The sequence below is a fragment of the Chlamydotis macqueenii genome, chromosome 6 (assembly GCF_036417535.1).
Source record: "Chlamydotis macqueenii isolate bChlMac1 chromosome 6, bChlMac1.mat, whole genome shotgun sequence".
In the NCBI taxonomy this organism is placed as follows: Eukaryota; Metazoa; Chordata; class Aves; order Otidiformes; family Otididae; genus Chlamydotis; species Chlamydotis macqueenii.
The window spans coordinates 13,788,932-13,806,772 of NC_141561.1; the positions used below are offsets into that span (position 1 = coordinate 13,788,932).

The window sequence follows — 17,841 nt, forward strand, 5'->3', positions numbered from 1 at the left end:
CTGGTAGCTCACCAGCAAGGCTGGGGTAAAGCCAGCTCCAGTGTTCACCTCAGCAGGCTGGCTTGTCCCGTCGTCGCCAGGATAAGGTGATACAGAGACATTCACCATGCCTCAGGCATCCCAGCCACTGCCTCAAACTAGAGAGGCAGCACTTAAACCCTCTTCTCGTGGTCTCAGAGGCAGAGGTTTTTTTCACAGACACGCACTGAAGAGCATAAGCCAGCAGTTCAGTGCTCCACAACTTGTCTGTCTGACGTAAAAGCCATTTTCAGTACCAGCAGCAGCCAGTACAAACCAGCACTGGTGAAGCAACACAGGCTTACAACAGCTCGGGACGAGACCCTTGTGTGCTGGGCAGGCACCAGCAGAATGGCTCACTTTGTAAGGTTTTTATTAGGTTTTTAATCACAGGGAACTGCTTCAAGCTGCCAAAGCTTGAAAAAAATAAAACCAAAACACCTACCTACTGAATTTACTAACTAAAATGCTTATCAGAAAAGGATTTATCTCCTCTTTCTCTCTTTTCTTTGTGAGGAAAAGGAGGTCCCCATCTAACAGGAACTCTGAAAGAAGAGATGAACAGGCTTTACCTTCATGGGACTGATTATCCCTTGCATCTTTGCAGCTATACTTTTTGGTCAGAAGATTTCTTCAAATTATTATGTTTATATTGCTTATTGACAATAATTAACAGCAGCTATTACCTTCAGTAGCTCCTGAATAGCAAAAACCTCCCTTCTTGGTTTTTTGTGAACTCCTTAAGAGGGTTACCACTCACACTCACACCAGTTTCCTCAGAAAGAATCCATCTGCCCCCCCTGAGAAGGCAGGGACCTCTATCCAGGATCCACAGCTACACAGTTGCCAGGGTGTCACCTGTGCACGTTTGCAGACCACGGCAGTGCCGGAGCAGCAGATGAGCCTGTCCATTTTTTATGAAGCTAATCCCCCTTCTCGCAACTTACATGTTTTGAAAAAGTAAGCCATAAGAAAGCTCCAACAGTGAGCTTTAAAGGAAAAATATTTCATGTCAGTATCATGAAAACAGTATCTATAGTTAACACCATTAAGGTTTGCTGGAGAATTGGAGGGTTAAAACTCCTTATCTTTACCAAGGCAGTGTTAGAAGTACATATTATTTGTATCACCCTGATCTTCTTACGGCTTTAAGTACTGACCTAAAAATGGAGTTGCTACTCTCCTCAAACTCCAAGCATCAATATTTCAAATAACTTTTCCAAACTCCCCAGTCAATTTTCTGCTTCATCTGAAGATGCCACTGGCAGCAAAACACCAGTTCTGCTTCTCTCTCTGGTTTATCCCCAGCCTTTGTCAACAAGCACCGTGTATTCTTACACTAAGTAAAAAGCCCTACAGGCTGGAAGGATGCAGAGAATAATTTCTGCCTCCAGAGACAGAGCTTATCAATTCTTCTATTTACTCAATTTCTCCCAAATATAGGAAGATAAGCATTTGGGATTAAACATTTTGCTCTGTTATTCTATGGAGGAAGAAGAGGCATCTCCCCAAAAATCTTTATAAAGAATTGATTTCAATACCTATCATAAATGTACATTTATTAGAATACGATACAAAAGGATTTTAATGTACTGTGCTCAGGCTTATTGACTCTATACATAAAAAGACAAAGATTCAAAACATTCATACTTGTTAATTTGTTTTGCCAGAAGTCTTATTTTTCCTCTCCCAGAAAGTTTCTCTCTTCTGGTTACACATTTGATTCAATTAATTTCTGAACCTATTTCCTAACAATCTTTCTGATACAGAATATAGCCAAACTGCTTTTCCAGCATTAAGGTTTAGAGATTAAATACCTTCCCCCAGTATATTCTCAAACATTTCAGTTTTATTTGGTGTTCCACGTGCAGGTTTCTCAAGAGCAGTCTAGCTAACAGCATATGAGTCTCAGTGTTTGACTGAGCTCTTTAGAGGGGCAGTTCAGCGGGAAAGCAGGGCTTCAGACAAAATTCGCTGTGAGTTAGGAATGCTAAGCCTTCAGGCAACTAAACCAGCTTGCAGCACCATCCCCAGAAACACTGCAGGCCAAACAAATCGCTCTGATAGCAGCCGCAGCTCGCTTCCAGCTGCTCCCTTCCTCCCTTTCCAGCCACGCCAGGGCATCGTGCGTCGCAGCAAACCTGAAACACCCACCTGCTGTCACCCCAAAATGACTGGCCTCCGAGCAGGACCCAGCACAGGCAGTCTGTGATTCTGCTGCTGCTCAGAAGTGCTTGAGCAACTTGGTGTGTACTATATATGTCTTGCATTCAATCTCCACATGCAGTTAAATCCAGCACCCCAGGAAGTTCTGGATCAGCCTGCACCACGGCTTGGGCCCCCTTACACCACACAGACAGCACCTCTGCTTTGTAACACTCAGCTCAGGATTGGCTTCTCCACTCCCCTACAGGTCTTTCAGTAGTTTAAGCAAACAGTCAAAAGCATTTCAATAGTTTAAGACAAAGACCATACATGAAAAAAGTTCTAATTCAAAACTTTATAGTGTTAACACACACAGAGAAGCAAATGTTTATTTACTCACTTATTTTCTCTGTTGAGATGTATTTTGAATATTCAAAAGCCAGCCTTGAACATTAAGGTTACTCATTTTATCCGATTATTGATTTTCCAGCATTTTTAGCATTACTAGATTTTCTTTTTAATCATAATCTGTGCCACAGATAGCATTCTGTATTTCACGTTTACAGCTACAAATATTCAGCAAGTAGCCACAAATATTCTACAAGCTTTAAAAAAAAAAACAACAACAAAAAACAACACAGAGCGGACCACCGAGTAAAAACAACTATCACAATACATCTCTGATCTTGTAGTCGGATCAACACAGATCATGTCTTTCCACACAAAAAGAAATAGGCACTTGTTTACAGTTTGCTGGTTATGTCTTCAGCATTCTAGCTATGTTTCTTAATTTTATTTCAAATAAACACTACAAATACAGTCCTTTTGATCTTATTTTGTAAGCATTACTCCAAAATTGTAAACGGCTTTGCTATTCCACAGAGCTCTTTAACTGGTTTATACAAGACCTTGTTTTAATGATCCTTCATTATAATAAGGACAAAACCATCTCATTTTGCAATCTCAATATTAAGTTTCATGCATGCATAAGTAAGGAATATTCTAAGATGAAAAGTACTTGGAGAGTATCCATTCTTGTAATTTGTGTCTTTTACCTTATACTACCAGGAAGATTTTGCCTGAAACTTAGGTTGCACGTACAGAAACTGGAATACAATTAAAGCTCTATTATCCATGAGAGGATTATGTAAATTTGGGGTTAAGCAGGGTCAGCTTTTTTTACCAAAACACCTCTGGCTTCCACAAAGTACAGTGCTGCTTCTATAAGACCCCATACTTACTATCTGTTGTTATCGTAAGGCTGACCTTGTTCCTCCACAAAAAGCTATCCACAAACTTTTAAAAAGGTGCATATTCTAAGTGTATCCTTGTAATTTAATTTACATTATTTATCTTACTATTTTTCCCCTTTATCTGGGTTATCTTTTCCCTCTCCCAATTATTACTATGACTAATGTAGAACTGACTATATCTACAACAAATACTCCATTTTTAGATCTTTTGATTTATAAATCCTCAGAGCCTTCCAGTACTCAAAGCAGCACTTTATTTGAAATTCTTGACAAGTATTTTTGTTCACAAGTACTTCATAAGCTGTTGGTGACTCCAAATAAAAACAGCTTTCAAGGAAAAAAAACACTGCTATGACGCCCTCCTCCTTCCCAACTTGTCTTTCCCCACAAACCACGACCACCAGGAGAGCCAGTACTCCAGCTCTGAAGGGGGTCCCTTGGGAGCCCAGGTTGGTATGACTGAGCTGACGGAGCCTTCAGGTAGTAAATCAGGGCTGCTCATGGCTTTTGAGAATTCCAGAAGTGCAGTGAGGAACAACAGAGTTTAGTTTCACATAGGAACAGGATTAAAAGTAAGATAGGGGATGTCAGCAAAACGAAGTTCTTGTTGTCTCACCGCTCAAACCACTAAGCAAATGTTCCACCCTTGTATCTTAAACAATTAGCAGAAAAAGCACAACCCAACTTTTGTCCAAGTTGAACTTGAGGTAAGTTAACAGTAAAACAATGTGTATGATCACAGCATCAACCCTAACATGGTTAACAGACATGATATATTTTATAAAAACTTTTCATAGATTAAAAAAAAATAGTAAGCTTTTTAGTGTTTCACTAAGCACTTAAGTCTGTCAAAAACACTGAATGCATTTGGACAAACATAAAGCTTCAAAAAAGTGGTAACAGATGAGGAAAACTACCAGGTTGAAACGCAACTTTAGAACGCGAGATGAAAGTGAGGAAAAAAACTCCACACTTTTCGATCTGCCGCAAAAGAACACTGATAACTCGGCATGAAGTTCATGCCTCCCATTTTGAACATACCAAAGTGCCAGTAAGCAGTATATTCAACACTGATATTCTTTAGCCATTGACATGGCTACAAAATACATAGATTATTAAAAAGAATCCAGTCTACATACTGCATAGGACTAGCTTTGATGAACAGTTCAAGTCAGGCAATTTTGTAATTAAAAACAACAGAAAAAATAGGAAAGCGGACAGATTAAGTGGGGCTTGACAGACACCATATATAAGATCAGTGGACAAAAAGCAGAGTTACTGCTCAAATCCTGGCTCCGTGTTTAATAAATTAAATCTAAACTGCATCATTTACAACATGTCCCTTCTGTCTCCTTGTCAATATTTGTAAAAACATCAGTCTTTGCTGCTTAAAAAGACTCTGAAACATGTTTGGCTTGCACAATAATGTTTCTTGTGGCTGCAGTTCTTTTTCTCCTTTTGCTTTTTTTTTCCCAGTTTAAACAGAAATTCATCAATCTCAGATTCAATTATATGAACGAGTGTAACTCCAGAACACTCTTCTTGCAGTAGCAAATTCACTGTAACGGTATAGCTCAACAAGCATTTTAAGCAAGCATAAGCCTGATAGCGTCTCTAACCGCTTCCTCACCACATTTGGGGAGGCACATGGGGAACCAGACTGGAGAATCGCTCCAGCTGGAAAATAACATAACAAAATTATACCAATTATTTTCAGCCACAGCATTTCCTTGACTTAGCTTACAGCCTGGCTGCCAAAAAACTGTTTCCTCTGCCAAGGGGTATGTGAAAACAAGGACAAACACAATAATGAAAGCAATATCTCTTCTTCCTGTGACAGCAACCACCTATGTCACCGTAAAGTATTTATGCAGCCATGGATTAAAAAAGGTATGACATTCATTCCTGCCAAGACAACTCTTTCTCTGGCTGTGAACTAACCCGTGAACTAACCTGTCTGCTAAGTGACTCAGTCTTAGGTAGACAATGGGACTGCACGCAACTGAACGGGCAGACCTAAGAGCATCTCTCTGTGAGATAACAGGAGTTCACGTACCCCAAAGAGGACAATGATTCTCAAGGAAAGTTTTTGTAAAAGAAAAAGAATATCTCTTTCTCTCCCCATATGTATTTTTAATTCAGCTTTAGATTTCAGAAAGCAATGTCATTTTGCCCGGATTTTGTACCTTGCAGTTTATCCCTTGTCTCCTCTCATCTGTTTTTTTTTCCTCTTTTGGAGTCAGCCTCAAAATATGAATGATGCAAGTGGAGACATAAGAACAAACACACTAAGGAGTCTGAAATTAAACATTTAATCTATTTTTAATTTATTGTATTTTAATCATCAAAGGAACAGGTACACGTCAGTCACTGACAATGCACTGTAATTACTGCATCTAGCTATGTAGATTTAGCATATTTGTTTACTGTTACTCATAACTATGTCCACAGACAAGACTTTATGTTGGCTTATAAAGAAAAAAGCAAGAATAAAAAAGAATTTCCTGTGGAAATAGTTACTACTGCACCCTGCTCTAAGTTTTATAGCTCAGATGGCAGGTCACGACACCTCTTCAGGTTCAATTTATGCTCCTCAAAGCCTTAGAAATGTTCTTAGAGGCGCCAGGAATTTGCCTACAGAGCCAACTCCAGCTCCACAGATTACTGCTCTGGTTATGTGAAGACGCCAATTTAAACTTGAGTACTTTTTAAGTGTAACTCTTGCTATAAAGTGTTTGTGGGCATTCCTGGCCTCAAATCAAACATCCTAGGCACCAAACAGCACTGGATATATTTGTTATATTGTTTCACAGATGTACAAATTAGGCTTTTACAGAGGGCAGTAAAACTATCTGTATAGTCATTTCACAAATAAAGATGCCAAACTATTTCTTTCATTCTAGATTCTGGATATTGCAAGAGTTGTTTCTGCTCACTCTGTCAACATCGTTCAATACTCTAACAAAGTTGAGCCCTCCTCAGACTCCCTGACATTCTAAACACTCTAGAATTGTGCTTAAGATAAGAAAAGGAGGAAAGAAAAGCCATTTCAAGAATGGTTGCTCTGCAGGCTCTTTCTAGCCAGCAGCTCCAACGTCAGCTCAACTGACATAGCCAAATCCTATGGAACTAGTCAGAAGGTCTCGCAGACCCACAGCTTCCTAACTCAGCTATGTGAGCTCCAAACAAGTCACTAACAACTATAACACATGGTAATGGAAAAACAGAGCACATTACTTCTATTACTACTGTTCATCCTCTTGGCCAAAACCAGGTATGTAATCAAGCAGAGCAGAAGAGACACGTGTATACTAACGAAGCTTTAGAAATGTAAAACAGTGGCTAACACCTCACTCCCAAAAAAGCACTATGCTATGACACAATCCCTGCTATATAATTTGCCCTGAGGAGGGAAAGGAAGTAGAATTCTTCTCTTCTCCTGCCCATTCAAGTTAGTGTTAAAAGCTGCATCCATCCCTGACACAAAATCAAAGCAAACAAAACCCCCACAGAAAGTACTGCTAGTACTTCTACTCATCCCTCCTCTTCAACAGAGTTACACCAAGAGATTTACCTTCCTTCTCAATACACATGCACAGCTCACTGAAAAGAAAATTAAATTCATCCAAAACATTACCCTCTCTAAGTTAAGCCGTGGCATAACAATTACATTAACACAATGTCATCTATCAAAACACTCTAGTTTCAGCAAATAACAAAGTTAACTATTCTTTCAGCACCTTTTTATGAGCAGTAACCTAGTGAACATCAAATCCCAGGGTCAGTCACTATGACAAACAGATATGCCTTTACCTAGCTTGTAAGCAGCAAAGAGCACAATCAGATTGACACAAGCCAACAGGATTTAAAAAACAAACTAGCATCACTCGTACCGGTAAGTCCACGCTGACATCTGTTCCATCCAGCAGCGCTACTCGGCAAGTAATTATGGATTTCGCATCCCCAGCTGCAGGGATGTGGGTTGCAGCTCTTTGGGCCTCTCTCAGTCGTTCCTTCTCTGCATGCTTACGCATAGACCGCCGTCCAAGGGTTCGACGGAAAAAGCTAAGCATCTTTGCTACAAAATCCAGCACAGAAAAAGAACATGTTAATGTTTAGGTTTTTTTCACAGAAAAAAAGAAAAGGAAAAATAACCGCCTGAATTTAAAGTTCTTAGAAAATGTCAAACTTTGATAACAAACTGTTAGAGATTTAAACAGTAACTTCTGTTCTTTGGATTTCAATAGTCACACTCTTTGGGTACTTTGAAAAAACTCAGCTCAAACCTTTGACGGCCGTTGGGGTGATTTTTGGGACAATCTGGAAGTACGTTAGGGAAAAAGCTGCGGTCGCCTATATCTCACACGATCAATCACAGCCTTTCATTAATACAAATGCTACCACAGTCTCCAACGAGATAATGATGTCCCCTCAAAGTCGGAAAGCAGCTAAGAACTACGTACCACCAGCTATGTTGCTGGCTGACACACTCTATTTCTCTCATCGAAAATAAAGTTACAAATGGTCCTTCCCGCCCCAGAACCTCTCTTACCCACCGGGGACGTGGTCCCGAGCCCCCCCTAGGAGGGCCCAGCGCCCGCTGGGCACGGCGGTTCCCGCCTCACTGCGCCCACGGCCGCGCCGAGCCTCCCGCCCGCCCGCTCACCGGCATCGGCCGCCGCCTGCCGTCCCCAGGGCCCCCAGCAGCGCCCGCCCGGCACACAAACACCCGGGGCTCGGCCATGAGTCAGCCCCGCGCCCCAACAGCCGCCCGGTCGCCCCCGATGGCAGCACAGAGCACCCAAACCCGGCGCTGCCCGGCCGCCTCCCCGGGGGAGCCCCGGCCACGCCAAATCCCCCTCCCCGGCCGCCCCCCGCCCTTACATAACGCCCCGGGACCGCCGGCCGCCTCACCCCCGGCCCGCCGCCCCGCTCCTGCCCCGCCTCCCCGGCGGCCTCGCCTCAGGGGTCGCGCCGCGCCCCCCCCCCCTCCCGGGGTGGTGGCGGCCGCTCGGGCACCGGCGCGGCGCCACCGACCCCTCCGTGCCGCCGGCGATCGCAGCGGGCTCCCCGCGCCGCTCACCTGACGGGCGGCCCCGCGGCCCGGGCGGCGGGAGCAGCGGAGCCGGGGGCGGCTGGACCTCGTCCCCGCGGCGGCTCCTCCAGCGCCTGGGGGCGGGCGGGGGGGGCGGTGAGGGAGCCCCCGGGAAGGGGCGGGCCGCCGAACATGGCGGAGCGATGTGGGAGGCCCTTAAACGGGCAACTACTCGCCGTCCGTTTCCGCCCGTCCACGCTCACTCACCTGGCGGCTCCCGACGCTGCTCTCTTCCCGCGGAGAGCGAGGGGAGCGGCGGCAGGGAAGGAAGCGAACCGGCAGGCGGACGGTAAAGAGAGGCGCTGCCGGTCGTGCCGCGCCGCAGGGCCAACTCCCCTTTAAAGGGGCGGGTCCCGCTGGAGAAGGGGCGCCCCCTCCCCGAGCCAGGTGGTTTCGCCCAGCGGAGGGGCGGCGGGGCGCGGCGCGGCCCACGGGCTGTCCGGGGAGGGGGGCGGCGGCGGCGTGGGACCTGTTGGATCGCGGCTGCGTGGTGAGGGAGAGGCGATAGGCAAGGCCTGCAGCGCGGCGGCACCGCGGGTTGAGCCTCGGGATGGCTTTCACCTTATTCCGCAAAATTGGTGGGATTTTTTGCGAGCACGTAGTAGAAGCTTGCCTCAGCTGTTCAGCCAGAACTTGTGTAACAACTCTTCCATGTTGCTCCAGCCCAAGGGGAAAAGCCCTGCTCGCTGGCATTAGCCACAGCCAGTACAAGGGGCCGTGCACTTTACTGGTTTTTTTTTTTTGGTTGTTTTTTTTTGTTGTTTTTTTTTTTTTGGATTACGTAAATACTTGTGTCCAAGCTTGTATTTGAGATCTCCGAGTAGAAAACCTCAGGAAAGGCAATATAAACAGAAGGCAATATAAACTCTGCTTGCAGAGTACGGTGCCAGCTAACTCGGACACTGCTCCGGGTAAATGAGCTCCAGGCTCCCTCAGAATCCCAGGACAGCTGGGAATCCAGCCTGTGCAACAGCCTGGGAAAGCAGAGACTCCGGCTTGTTACTGGGACCGCTCTTGCGAACAATAATGCAACATTTTCTACACTGGGCTGTGAAACCCGGGCTGAGACAACCGGTCACTCCCCTGCCCCGCGGAGGAACCGGCATAACGGAACACCCATTAGTACACTGCTATGGCAAAATCGGCTCCAGTGCCCAAACATACATCGCGTTACTTTGATGCCATTTGCTGGGGAAAAAAAAAAAAAAAACAAACAAAAATCTGCCACGTAATTGCCCACAGTATTTGCTGCCTAAGCAACAGGCTTGTTTTAATGTTAAATGTCAGTTATTTTAGCACCCCTGTGTTGACAACGGAGCAGGCAGGAGCAAGGCAAGCTTAGGGGAAAGGGGAGATTCAGGTTCATGCCTGGTTATTTACTCAGGAACATAAATCACAAAACGGGGGGACTGAGGTACTTTTCATCAGAGCAGCAGGGACTATGCTTGCTCCTGGTATAGTGTCATAAAATACATGTAGGGGCTTGCAATAAAGTTCCCAAAAGGAACATACAAAATCTTACTATATTTAGGGGGAGCGGGGCGGGGGGGGGGAAATTATCTTGGAGGTTTTCAGATATCTGATGAATTCTCAGTGCAGATCAACTAACCGATCATTTGCATAACAAGGATGCTTAGTTTTTACTGGAGATCTCTGCCACATAAATGGTGTTCTCCTTGCCAAAAAGTGTATACCAATTCACATTTTGCTATTAGACAAAAGCATCTGGAGGATAAATTACCCAATTCTTGGAAGTTGTCCCTAAATTTTCTGCCTAGGTTCAATTATTTCCTCAAATTGAGCTTCTTTCCACTCTCACTCACAAGCTCCCTTGCCACCACCAAGAACTCTGTTACTTCCAGCTTCCTTTCTGTAGCTTCAGTGACACAAACATTTTTGCTTATTTTTGCACTTCGTCACACCAGCCTCTTGCTACTCTTCATGTAATTACAATCTGCTCCTTCCTCACTATTTGCTACTCAGATACAATCCAAGTATACGCATGTGCAACTCTGGTATCTGTGACTTATCTTCTATCCAGTCTTCATATTCCTGTTTAAACAAATCTCTTCTTAGTTCTGTTTCTCTCCTTGAATGCTTTCCCATTAGATTAGTTTTTTGTACTTCAAATGCAAACACCTTCTCCTTAAAGTCCTAAATTAATCAGCCAAACTAAGAACATACAGGTCTGTCTCTTCTCTTACACAATTATTCCTCCTCAGGTTTTTGTCTTCCCTCTTAAGTCCTTTAATCATCTTTTCCTACTTTTGCTTTGAATATCCTCACACTTTTTGGCAGCAAATATTTCATCACAAGCTTCCGTCCTGAATTTTTGTTCTCATCGGTATTCCTCAGTTTTGTGATCAGACTATAATCTCTATGGGACACTGTCTCCAAAACACTCACCGTATAGAAGATAAATAGTTATTCTTCCATTACAGCAAGAACTGCAGTATATATTTTCAGGTTAAAAACTCTGGCTGACACTGTAGCCAAGCAATTTCATTCCTGATAACTTAGCATTCTCTTTTAAGTGCTTAATCCATAGGACTATATTTATGGCATACAATGTCAAAAAGTAAAACACAAGATGAACATTATCTGGCATCAGAAGCATAAGAAGTAGCAAAACAAACCAGTGTGTAGAGTAGCAAGAAAAATCACAGCAACAAAAAAACCCCTTTAAATTACTAAAGCACATCTTTATTTTGCAATTAAACAATTAAGATCCACAAGTAAACTATATATATATTTTCAAGTCTGTACCTAGACAACTATTTGTCAACTGAAATTAAATATATCCACAAAATATGCATAACAGCATTTTTTCACATAATAAAATGAAATTTTACTTAAGACTAAAACAAGACTTGTTAAATGTTAATTAGCGTATTTATCCTGGGAACTGCTGGTTTTCGGTAGAAGTTAGTGTATCATTTTAATGGCAAGAAATTTCATTTTATCAAAATGAGGACAAATACATAAGGCCCTTTAAAGCATACAGTAGCTGCAGTGACAGAAGTTGAATTTATTTTCACATTGTCCAGTGTTGACCAATTTCAAGTTTCCATCATTTTCAATCAACCACCTCGGCTCTGTAGCCGAGTTGTTGTGTTTAGGTTTTCTTTTTTTCTTTTTTTTTTTTTTCCTCCCCCTCATGTGCTTTTAAACAAATTTATAGGCAAAAGTCTATTTATGGGAAGAACCTTCCCATCCCCCCATCATTAATAAAGATACACAAGAATTAGTCTAAACAACAAAAGAGCTACTCAACTCTGAGATGATTTACTTTACACTTGCAATCCATCATTCAGCAGTATGAAACTGAGATGAAATTTGACAACTGAAAGCCACAGCTGGAAATGCAAATTAATTACCAGAAGTAACTAGCAAAAAATATTGCCACCATCTGATTATTAATAATGATCTAAATAATATTCTTCCCTTTGTATTTACACATAGTATAGCACCTATTACAGAAAAAAAAAAACCCAAACCTTACACAAACAGCCCTGCCAAACTGACTGGTTAAAATTGGATGACTGGTAAATGAAACAAACCAAATGGAGAACAAATCTGGATACGCCGGATAAAATAAAACTTTTGTTTTCTTACCTTAATTTTCCTGTAAGATTTTTATGGGTTGTTACTGTTGTGGCCCAATGTACTGAGATAATTGCACTGGATCATTTATAGTCTAAGTCTTTGTGGATATATTCTAGTTAAAGAAAACAACAGCTTAATGTAAACTGTTTAACCCTTTCACTCATGTCTTAGGCCCCTGGCCTAGGAGTAAAAGGGTCACAACTTCTTTAAATTTTGTTGTGCATTATCTTTAGTTATCAAAATTCAAATAAGTTAAGTAAAAAAAAAAAAAATACTGATTTCCAGGTAATTGATCTAATGTTAAAAATAATGCTTAGCAGAAACATTTACAGTAAACATAGCTAATTTGCAGCTAGCTGAGAGAGATCACAGAGATAAATTTACAAGTACCCTGTAGTTTCTATTTGCACCTTTTCTTTTTTCCTTTTTTTTTTTTTTTTTTTTTTTTAGAAATACAAGCTTTATATTCTTTTTAAAACAGGAAAATTGAGATGATAGAATTATTAGTATCTTATTTTCTGAAAGTCCCTCAGAAACACATGCACAATAAACCAGAAATGATTGGAACAATAGGAAGCATTCGTACCAGGGTGTAATCCAAATCATCTCTGTACAGAAACCCATTAAGCATCTCTCTCCAAACCCAATTTGTTTTGTCCAATAGTTCATTCAGTAGTAAGCATGAGATAAAGTGCTACTATTCAAACATCACAACACTTTGTAAAAATCACCCTCTAAAATGTGTAAGCTTGCTAAATACGAAATAACACAACCAACAAACTGTCAGCCAGACCATGAAACCATAGTTCATGCTACTGCAGACTACAATTATACATATTTTAGTGGCAATTTTTTTTTTCTTTTTAAATGAAGCAACTGGTTCAAAGAAATCAGAGTCCATTTTTTTTAATTTGAAAATCTCAGCATTTTTTTTAAAAGTGATTTATCTCAGATTTTTACCATTGAGCTCTCAATGAGCAAAACATGCCAAAGCCAACAGCCAGAGCTTACAGCTTATGCACCAGTTAAAAACTTGTAACTAGAGAAGCCCTACGAACTGAAAAGATGCATGCTCATGGTAGCAACCAGCACAGAAGTAAAATCCAGTGATAACAAACTGGCCTCCTTTGCACACTGCTAAACAAACAAACAGAAATCAGTTTTAATTTATAACTGCAGTGAGGTAACTGGTACTGGACAGAACAGTTATACTCAAAACCAACCAACCAACCAACCATTTTCCCCTTGTAACAGCTTCCCAATCACCACTAATTACAATCTCTGCAATTTCATGCAAGATCCATATCTAATCAATGAATATATTTTTACTAGATTTTGATATTGGATCCTAGCACGAAACGTAGCCATGGAAAAGAGCTTTTCCAGTCTCAAGACAAAAGGTGGGTACATAAATTAGCAAATACCTCCAGCCAACTGGGGACCTGAGAGGTGAGCTACAAAAGGGCTACAAGTGACATTAGAGGGCACCATTCCTATACTTTGTAGAAGTCCAAATGTGCAAAATTTTGATTCAGAACATAATCCAATCCCTCCATTTATCCTCAGGACTGAGGGTCCTGAAGATTGCCTGCATATTGGCTCCACAGTCAAACTACAGCATACATATTGGACAACCTGCTTTTGCTTGCAAATTGGTGGATCTGTGAAGTTTTTCATGCTCATGTTAATTCCCTGAGCCATCAAACATCACTCACATACCTGCACACACTGCAGAAGCATAAAAATATCACATAGTTCAGCTCCACAGCATACCTGGAGCTCCAGCATCTCTATGCCAGACCTTCCCTACTTCCCGCCTCCCTGGGCAGTGCAACTGCAGCAGATCTGCTGCATTGTGGCCCTTCCACAGGTACCATGAAGCTTTTTGGAAGGTCTCCACGGAAAGCTGCCGGCTACAAGGGTTCCATAGCAAACTCCTCACATTCCTTAGTCTCCCAACTGCTTTCTCATGCTTTCTCTAAAAGAAGGCGTGCCAGACTGTGATCAGATATTCTAGAAGAAGTGTTATTGCTTTATATATACGGGACATAAGCTTTCAAGATTTACCAGAGAAATGTGGAAGAAACGTCAGCTAGCATTAAATGCAGTGAGGAAAAAAAAATAATCAGGCTTTCTCCATAACTGGGAGAGAACATATAAAAATAAAATGCAGTATTTTACTGCTTGAGATTTGCAAGTTATTTAAAATACCAAATGCTTCCAAATTTAGGATAAATGAATTATTCAGCTCTCAGTCATCTGGTCTATCTAAAGCAGTATTTCTCAAAGTGGATTGGCTGACAGTCTGAAGGTGTTTCATTAAACAATACCTGCACCTTATTTCATATTTAGCAAAAATAAAAAATGCCCCAAAACCACTGAAAGCCCCTGCTAGAGCCCCATGTCTTTCTACAAAAAAACCCTTCAAATCAACTTTAAACAAGAGATGGTAGTGGTAATTTCAATCTGAACCTAAAAGGAAAACAAAAGTCTTAACATTATACATTGGCACAAAATTGTCATAATATTGCTCTTATTTACAATGAAAATTTTTTTTTTTTTTTTTAAACTGGATTTGTATCATGGAAGTGTTACAAACATACTCTCTCCCACACCCCCCCAACATTTTTCCTAATCAAATGGTATGAAAATAATTATTCATAAAATCCAACAGTCATAACACCAATCACATATAGATCTATAGGTCATTATGTCTGAAAGATACATTCATGTTTTTTTGTACAGCATGAAACATACAAAAACTTCTTTAAAAAACTCTGAAGGATGATACAGATCTTCATAACCCAAAGTAAAATATTTAGCAGTTTTGCTTTTTTTTTGGCCATATAAAAATATTTGAAAGGCCATTTATACCACAACAGGTAGAAACATTTGAACGAATGATTTATGGTGCAGAAGGGCTTCAATGCTATTCTCTTTCCCAATCAGTTTTTGGTTACCACTGTCCTGGCTTTGGAGAAGCCCAAAAGCCACTGAGTTGCTGATGGCCAATTATCTACGAATAGTTACTTTGTTCCATTTTTTTTTCCCCCAGTGCAACTAGTTAATACACTATAGATCAGCTTAAGTCAGCGCAAAGGAAAATTTTTGAAGAGACCTTTTATTCTCGCCTGCATTTCTAATCAAAACAGTAGTGACAGGTGACCAATAAATATCCCACACTTAATTGTGGTATAAATGGGTCTTTTCAACTCAAACTGCTTTGGCAACTTTACATTAGAATATTTCAATATGTGACATACCAACACTATATTATGTTGCTATAAACTCCATTTCTGATTTCCCTCAGAAAAAAAGGGCAAATGCTATTTTCATTTACAAGTTGACTATGAAGAAAACTTATTTCAATATAATGGATGATTTTAATTTATAGACAGTAAGTGCTGAGTGTAAAATAACCTTCCAATTAGCCAGCATCTCAGCTAATAATCTCATCACATGAAAGTTAAAGCTTATACTTTCCTAAAGAAGAATTTTCTTTTGCTGCAAATGGCTTAAAATAAAACTGAGATTAAAGCTACCTTATTACTCTCTTTCAGTTTATCACATCCAAAGAATCTTGTAAGGTTCGTTTTTCACTGAGGGATAACATTGATTTAGGCATCAAATCTAGAAATATAAGTAACAAGGCCACAGGCCACCTAATATTATTTTGCTTTCTAAAAATATTTAAAAATCTATCTTCCATTTGGCATTGTGGTTCATGTTTATTACTAAGTCATAAGCAAGGATTTTACTTTGCCTGAATAATTTTTCACTTTGTTCATAGCTGTTCTCTTTCAAATGTCCATAGAACACAGTATATTATAGAATATAATTCTTCAATAGTTAAAAATTATTTAGCGTAGAACTTTCAATTTTAATTCTATGCTCTATATAGCTTACAACAAAATTTACTGGATAAACATTTTCAGGAAACCAATACAATAAATTAAAACTTTTAAATAGAGGGCACAAAGTTATGTTGTCACAGGGCAGTCAAAGAAGTGACTGATTTTTTTCTTACAGTATATTACACTGGAGACTTTGCTTCTGACTTGGTTTCTCTTATATTGGAAAAAAATATTTAAAAACTGGGACATTTATGTATCTTTAGAATGAGCTCAGATACTGTATCAGACAGACATTTCTTACAAATCTTCTACCTACTTAAATAAGAAGCAACCCATACCAACAGGAACAATTTTGCACAAGCATAACAGAAGGTGACTGGGGTCATTATGGAATTAAAATAAAATTCTGGGACAACTTCATAGTGTTCTCCTCCCTTCCTCCCCACCCAAACAATTAAAAACTATAAAAGGCAGACCTGTACGAACATGGCTTGAAATCAACTATGAGAATTTAAAAAGTAATTGGTTAGCAGATAAGGGAATTAAATCACACCTGACTGTAAGTTCAACTTAATTATCAGTGCTATTAAAGAGTTATGTTCTAATCGAGTAAGACAGCTATTCTCAATAAAAGGATAAAACAAAGTATCAGCTTCTAATGACCTACCAGCATTTCATAGTAAGCTGCTAGTAAGTTACTAGTTGGAAGGAATGAAGGAATGTGTCAGATTTTTCACATAATTACAACACAGCAGCATACAATGCTCATTCATTAAGTTGGCAGAGGTGCTTTTGCTACCGAGGGTAGCACGCAGGTATTTCTGTAAGGAAAGAGGGAATGGTATTTCCATGACCCCTTGTGGTAACACATTCCAAGCACCAAGGGCCGTTTTTAAAAATCTGAACCCATTAAGATAAATAAGACAGGACAATACCACCCCCACAGAATCATGAGTGCCTTTCACTGGATGTACGCTGTAAGTCTCAAGGCACTTAAGGGGTTAAGACATAATGCATGCACTAGTTCCCATCACGTACTCTTAAGTCACACGAATCAGAATACACCAGTGTATGACACACAAGCTGTGTCAAATAAATGCTGTTTATTTTTTTATTTATTTTTATTGTTATTGTTATTATTTTGTACAAGATGCTGGTAAGTGGGCATTATGCAGCTACTGCTGGGTTAACACAGACGCCAGCTTTCCTCTAACAACCAGCTGGTCTCTAGTAAGGGTGTACGACAAAGTGTGCTGCATCAGTAGGCAGTGTGTATCTATCTAGTATCGGCAATATTGCTAATGTTGTAAAAAACAAAATAGTGAGAGTCTGTACATAGTAAATAAACCTAGCACTGGAAAAAGACCATGGCTTAGTGTATTTTTTTCATTTGTTTTTCATTTTAAGAGACACGGGTGTAAAACAGAGTGAAATAATTCCAAGCCTTGTTTGTAGCAATTCAACCAGAAGCGCAGTATATGGCACTACCATGAAATATCGTAGATTACCCTGAACACAATTAGTTCTTTCAGTTTATGGTTTGTTCGGAGCAAAGCACGAAAATAAAGTCTTCAAACAGATGAAGGTTAGAAGAGTTTCAGAGACTGATTTTGTTTCAACATAAAGTGCAACAGTGCTGAAGTTTTCAAAGTCCTTTGTCAATTCTTTGCTGTACTTCACTATCATTTCCTGCAAGCAGTATTATGGCACAAAGAATGCTGCCAGTTCATTATAGAGGACAGGATTCCTCAACTGATATCCTAGGTTTTTTGCTCTTTACTTATGCAGTGATGCTTGTAAAGGTTTAATAAATCCTTCTTCATACACCTTCAAAATAGCTTCACATACAAATCTGTATTGACTCTGAAAA

At 40.5% G+C, this 17,841-nt stretch overlaps 2 protein-coding genes across 6 annotated transcripts in view; both read right to left on the bottom strand.

The window, feature by feature from the left end:
- EPB41L5 (erythrocyte membrane protein band 4.1 like 5) overlaps positions 1–8,562 on the bottom strand; it is a 58,078-nt gene extending 49,516 nt beyond the window's left edge. For all 3 annotated transcript variants that reach the window (XR_015258896.1, XM_086750672.1, XM_086750671.1), the window contains exons 1-2: positions 8,500–8,562; positions 7,310–7,494 (exon numbers count right to left, since the gene is read on the bottom strand). Coding sequence is in view for 2 of the 3 variants with exons in the window: in XM_086750672.1 (XP_086606798.1) it covers positions 7,310–7,489 (180 nt within the window). In the remaining variant the exon portion in view is untranslated. The remainder of the gene's footprint in view (positions 1–7,309; positions 7,495–8,499) is intronic.
- Positions 8,563–11,190: 2,628 nt separating this feature from the next.
- PTPN4 (protein tyrosine phosphatase non-receptor type 4) overlaps positions 11,191–17,841 on the bottom strand; it is a 115,267-nt gene continuing 108,616 nt past the window's right edge. For all 3 annotated transcript variants that reach the window (XM_086750669.1, XM_086750668.1, XM_086750667.1), the window contains one exon: positions 11,191–17,834. In XM_086750669.1, the coding sequence (XP_086606795.1) occupies positions 17,748–17,834 (87 nt within the window). In that variant the 3' untranslated portion in view covers positions 11,191–17,747. The remainder of the gene's footprint in view (positions 17,835–17,841) is intronic.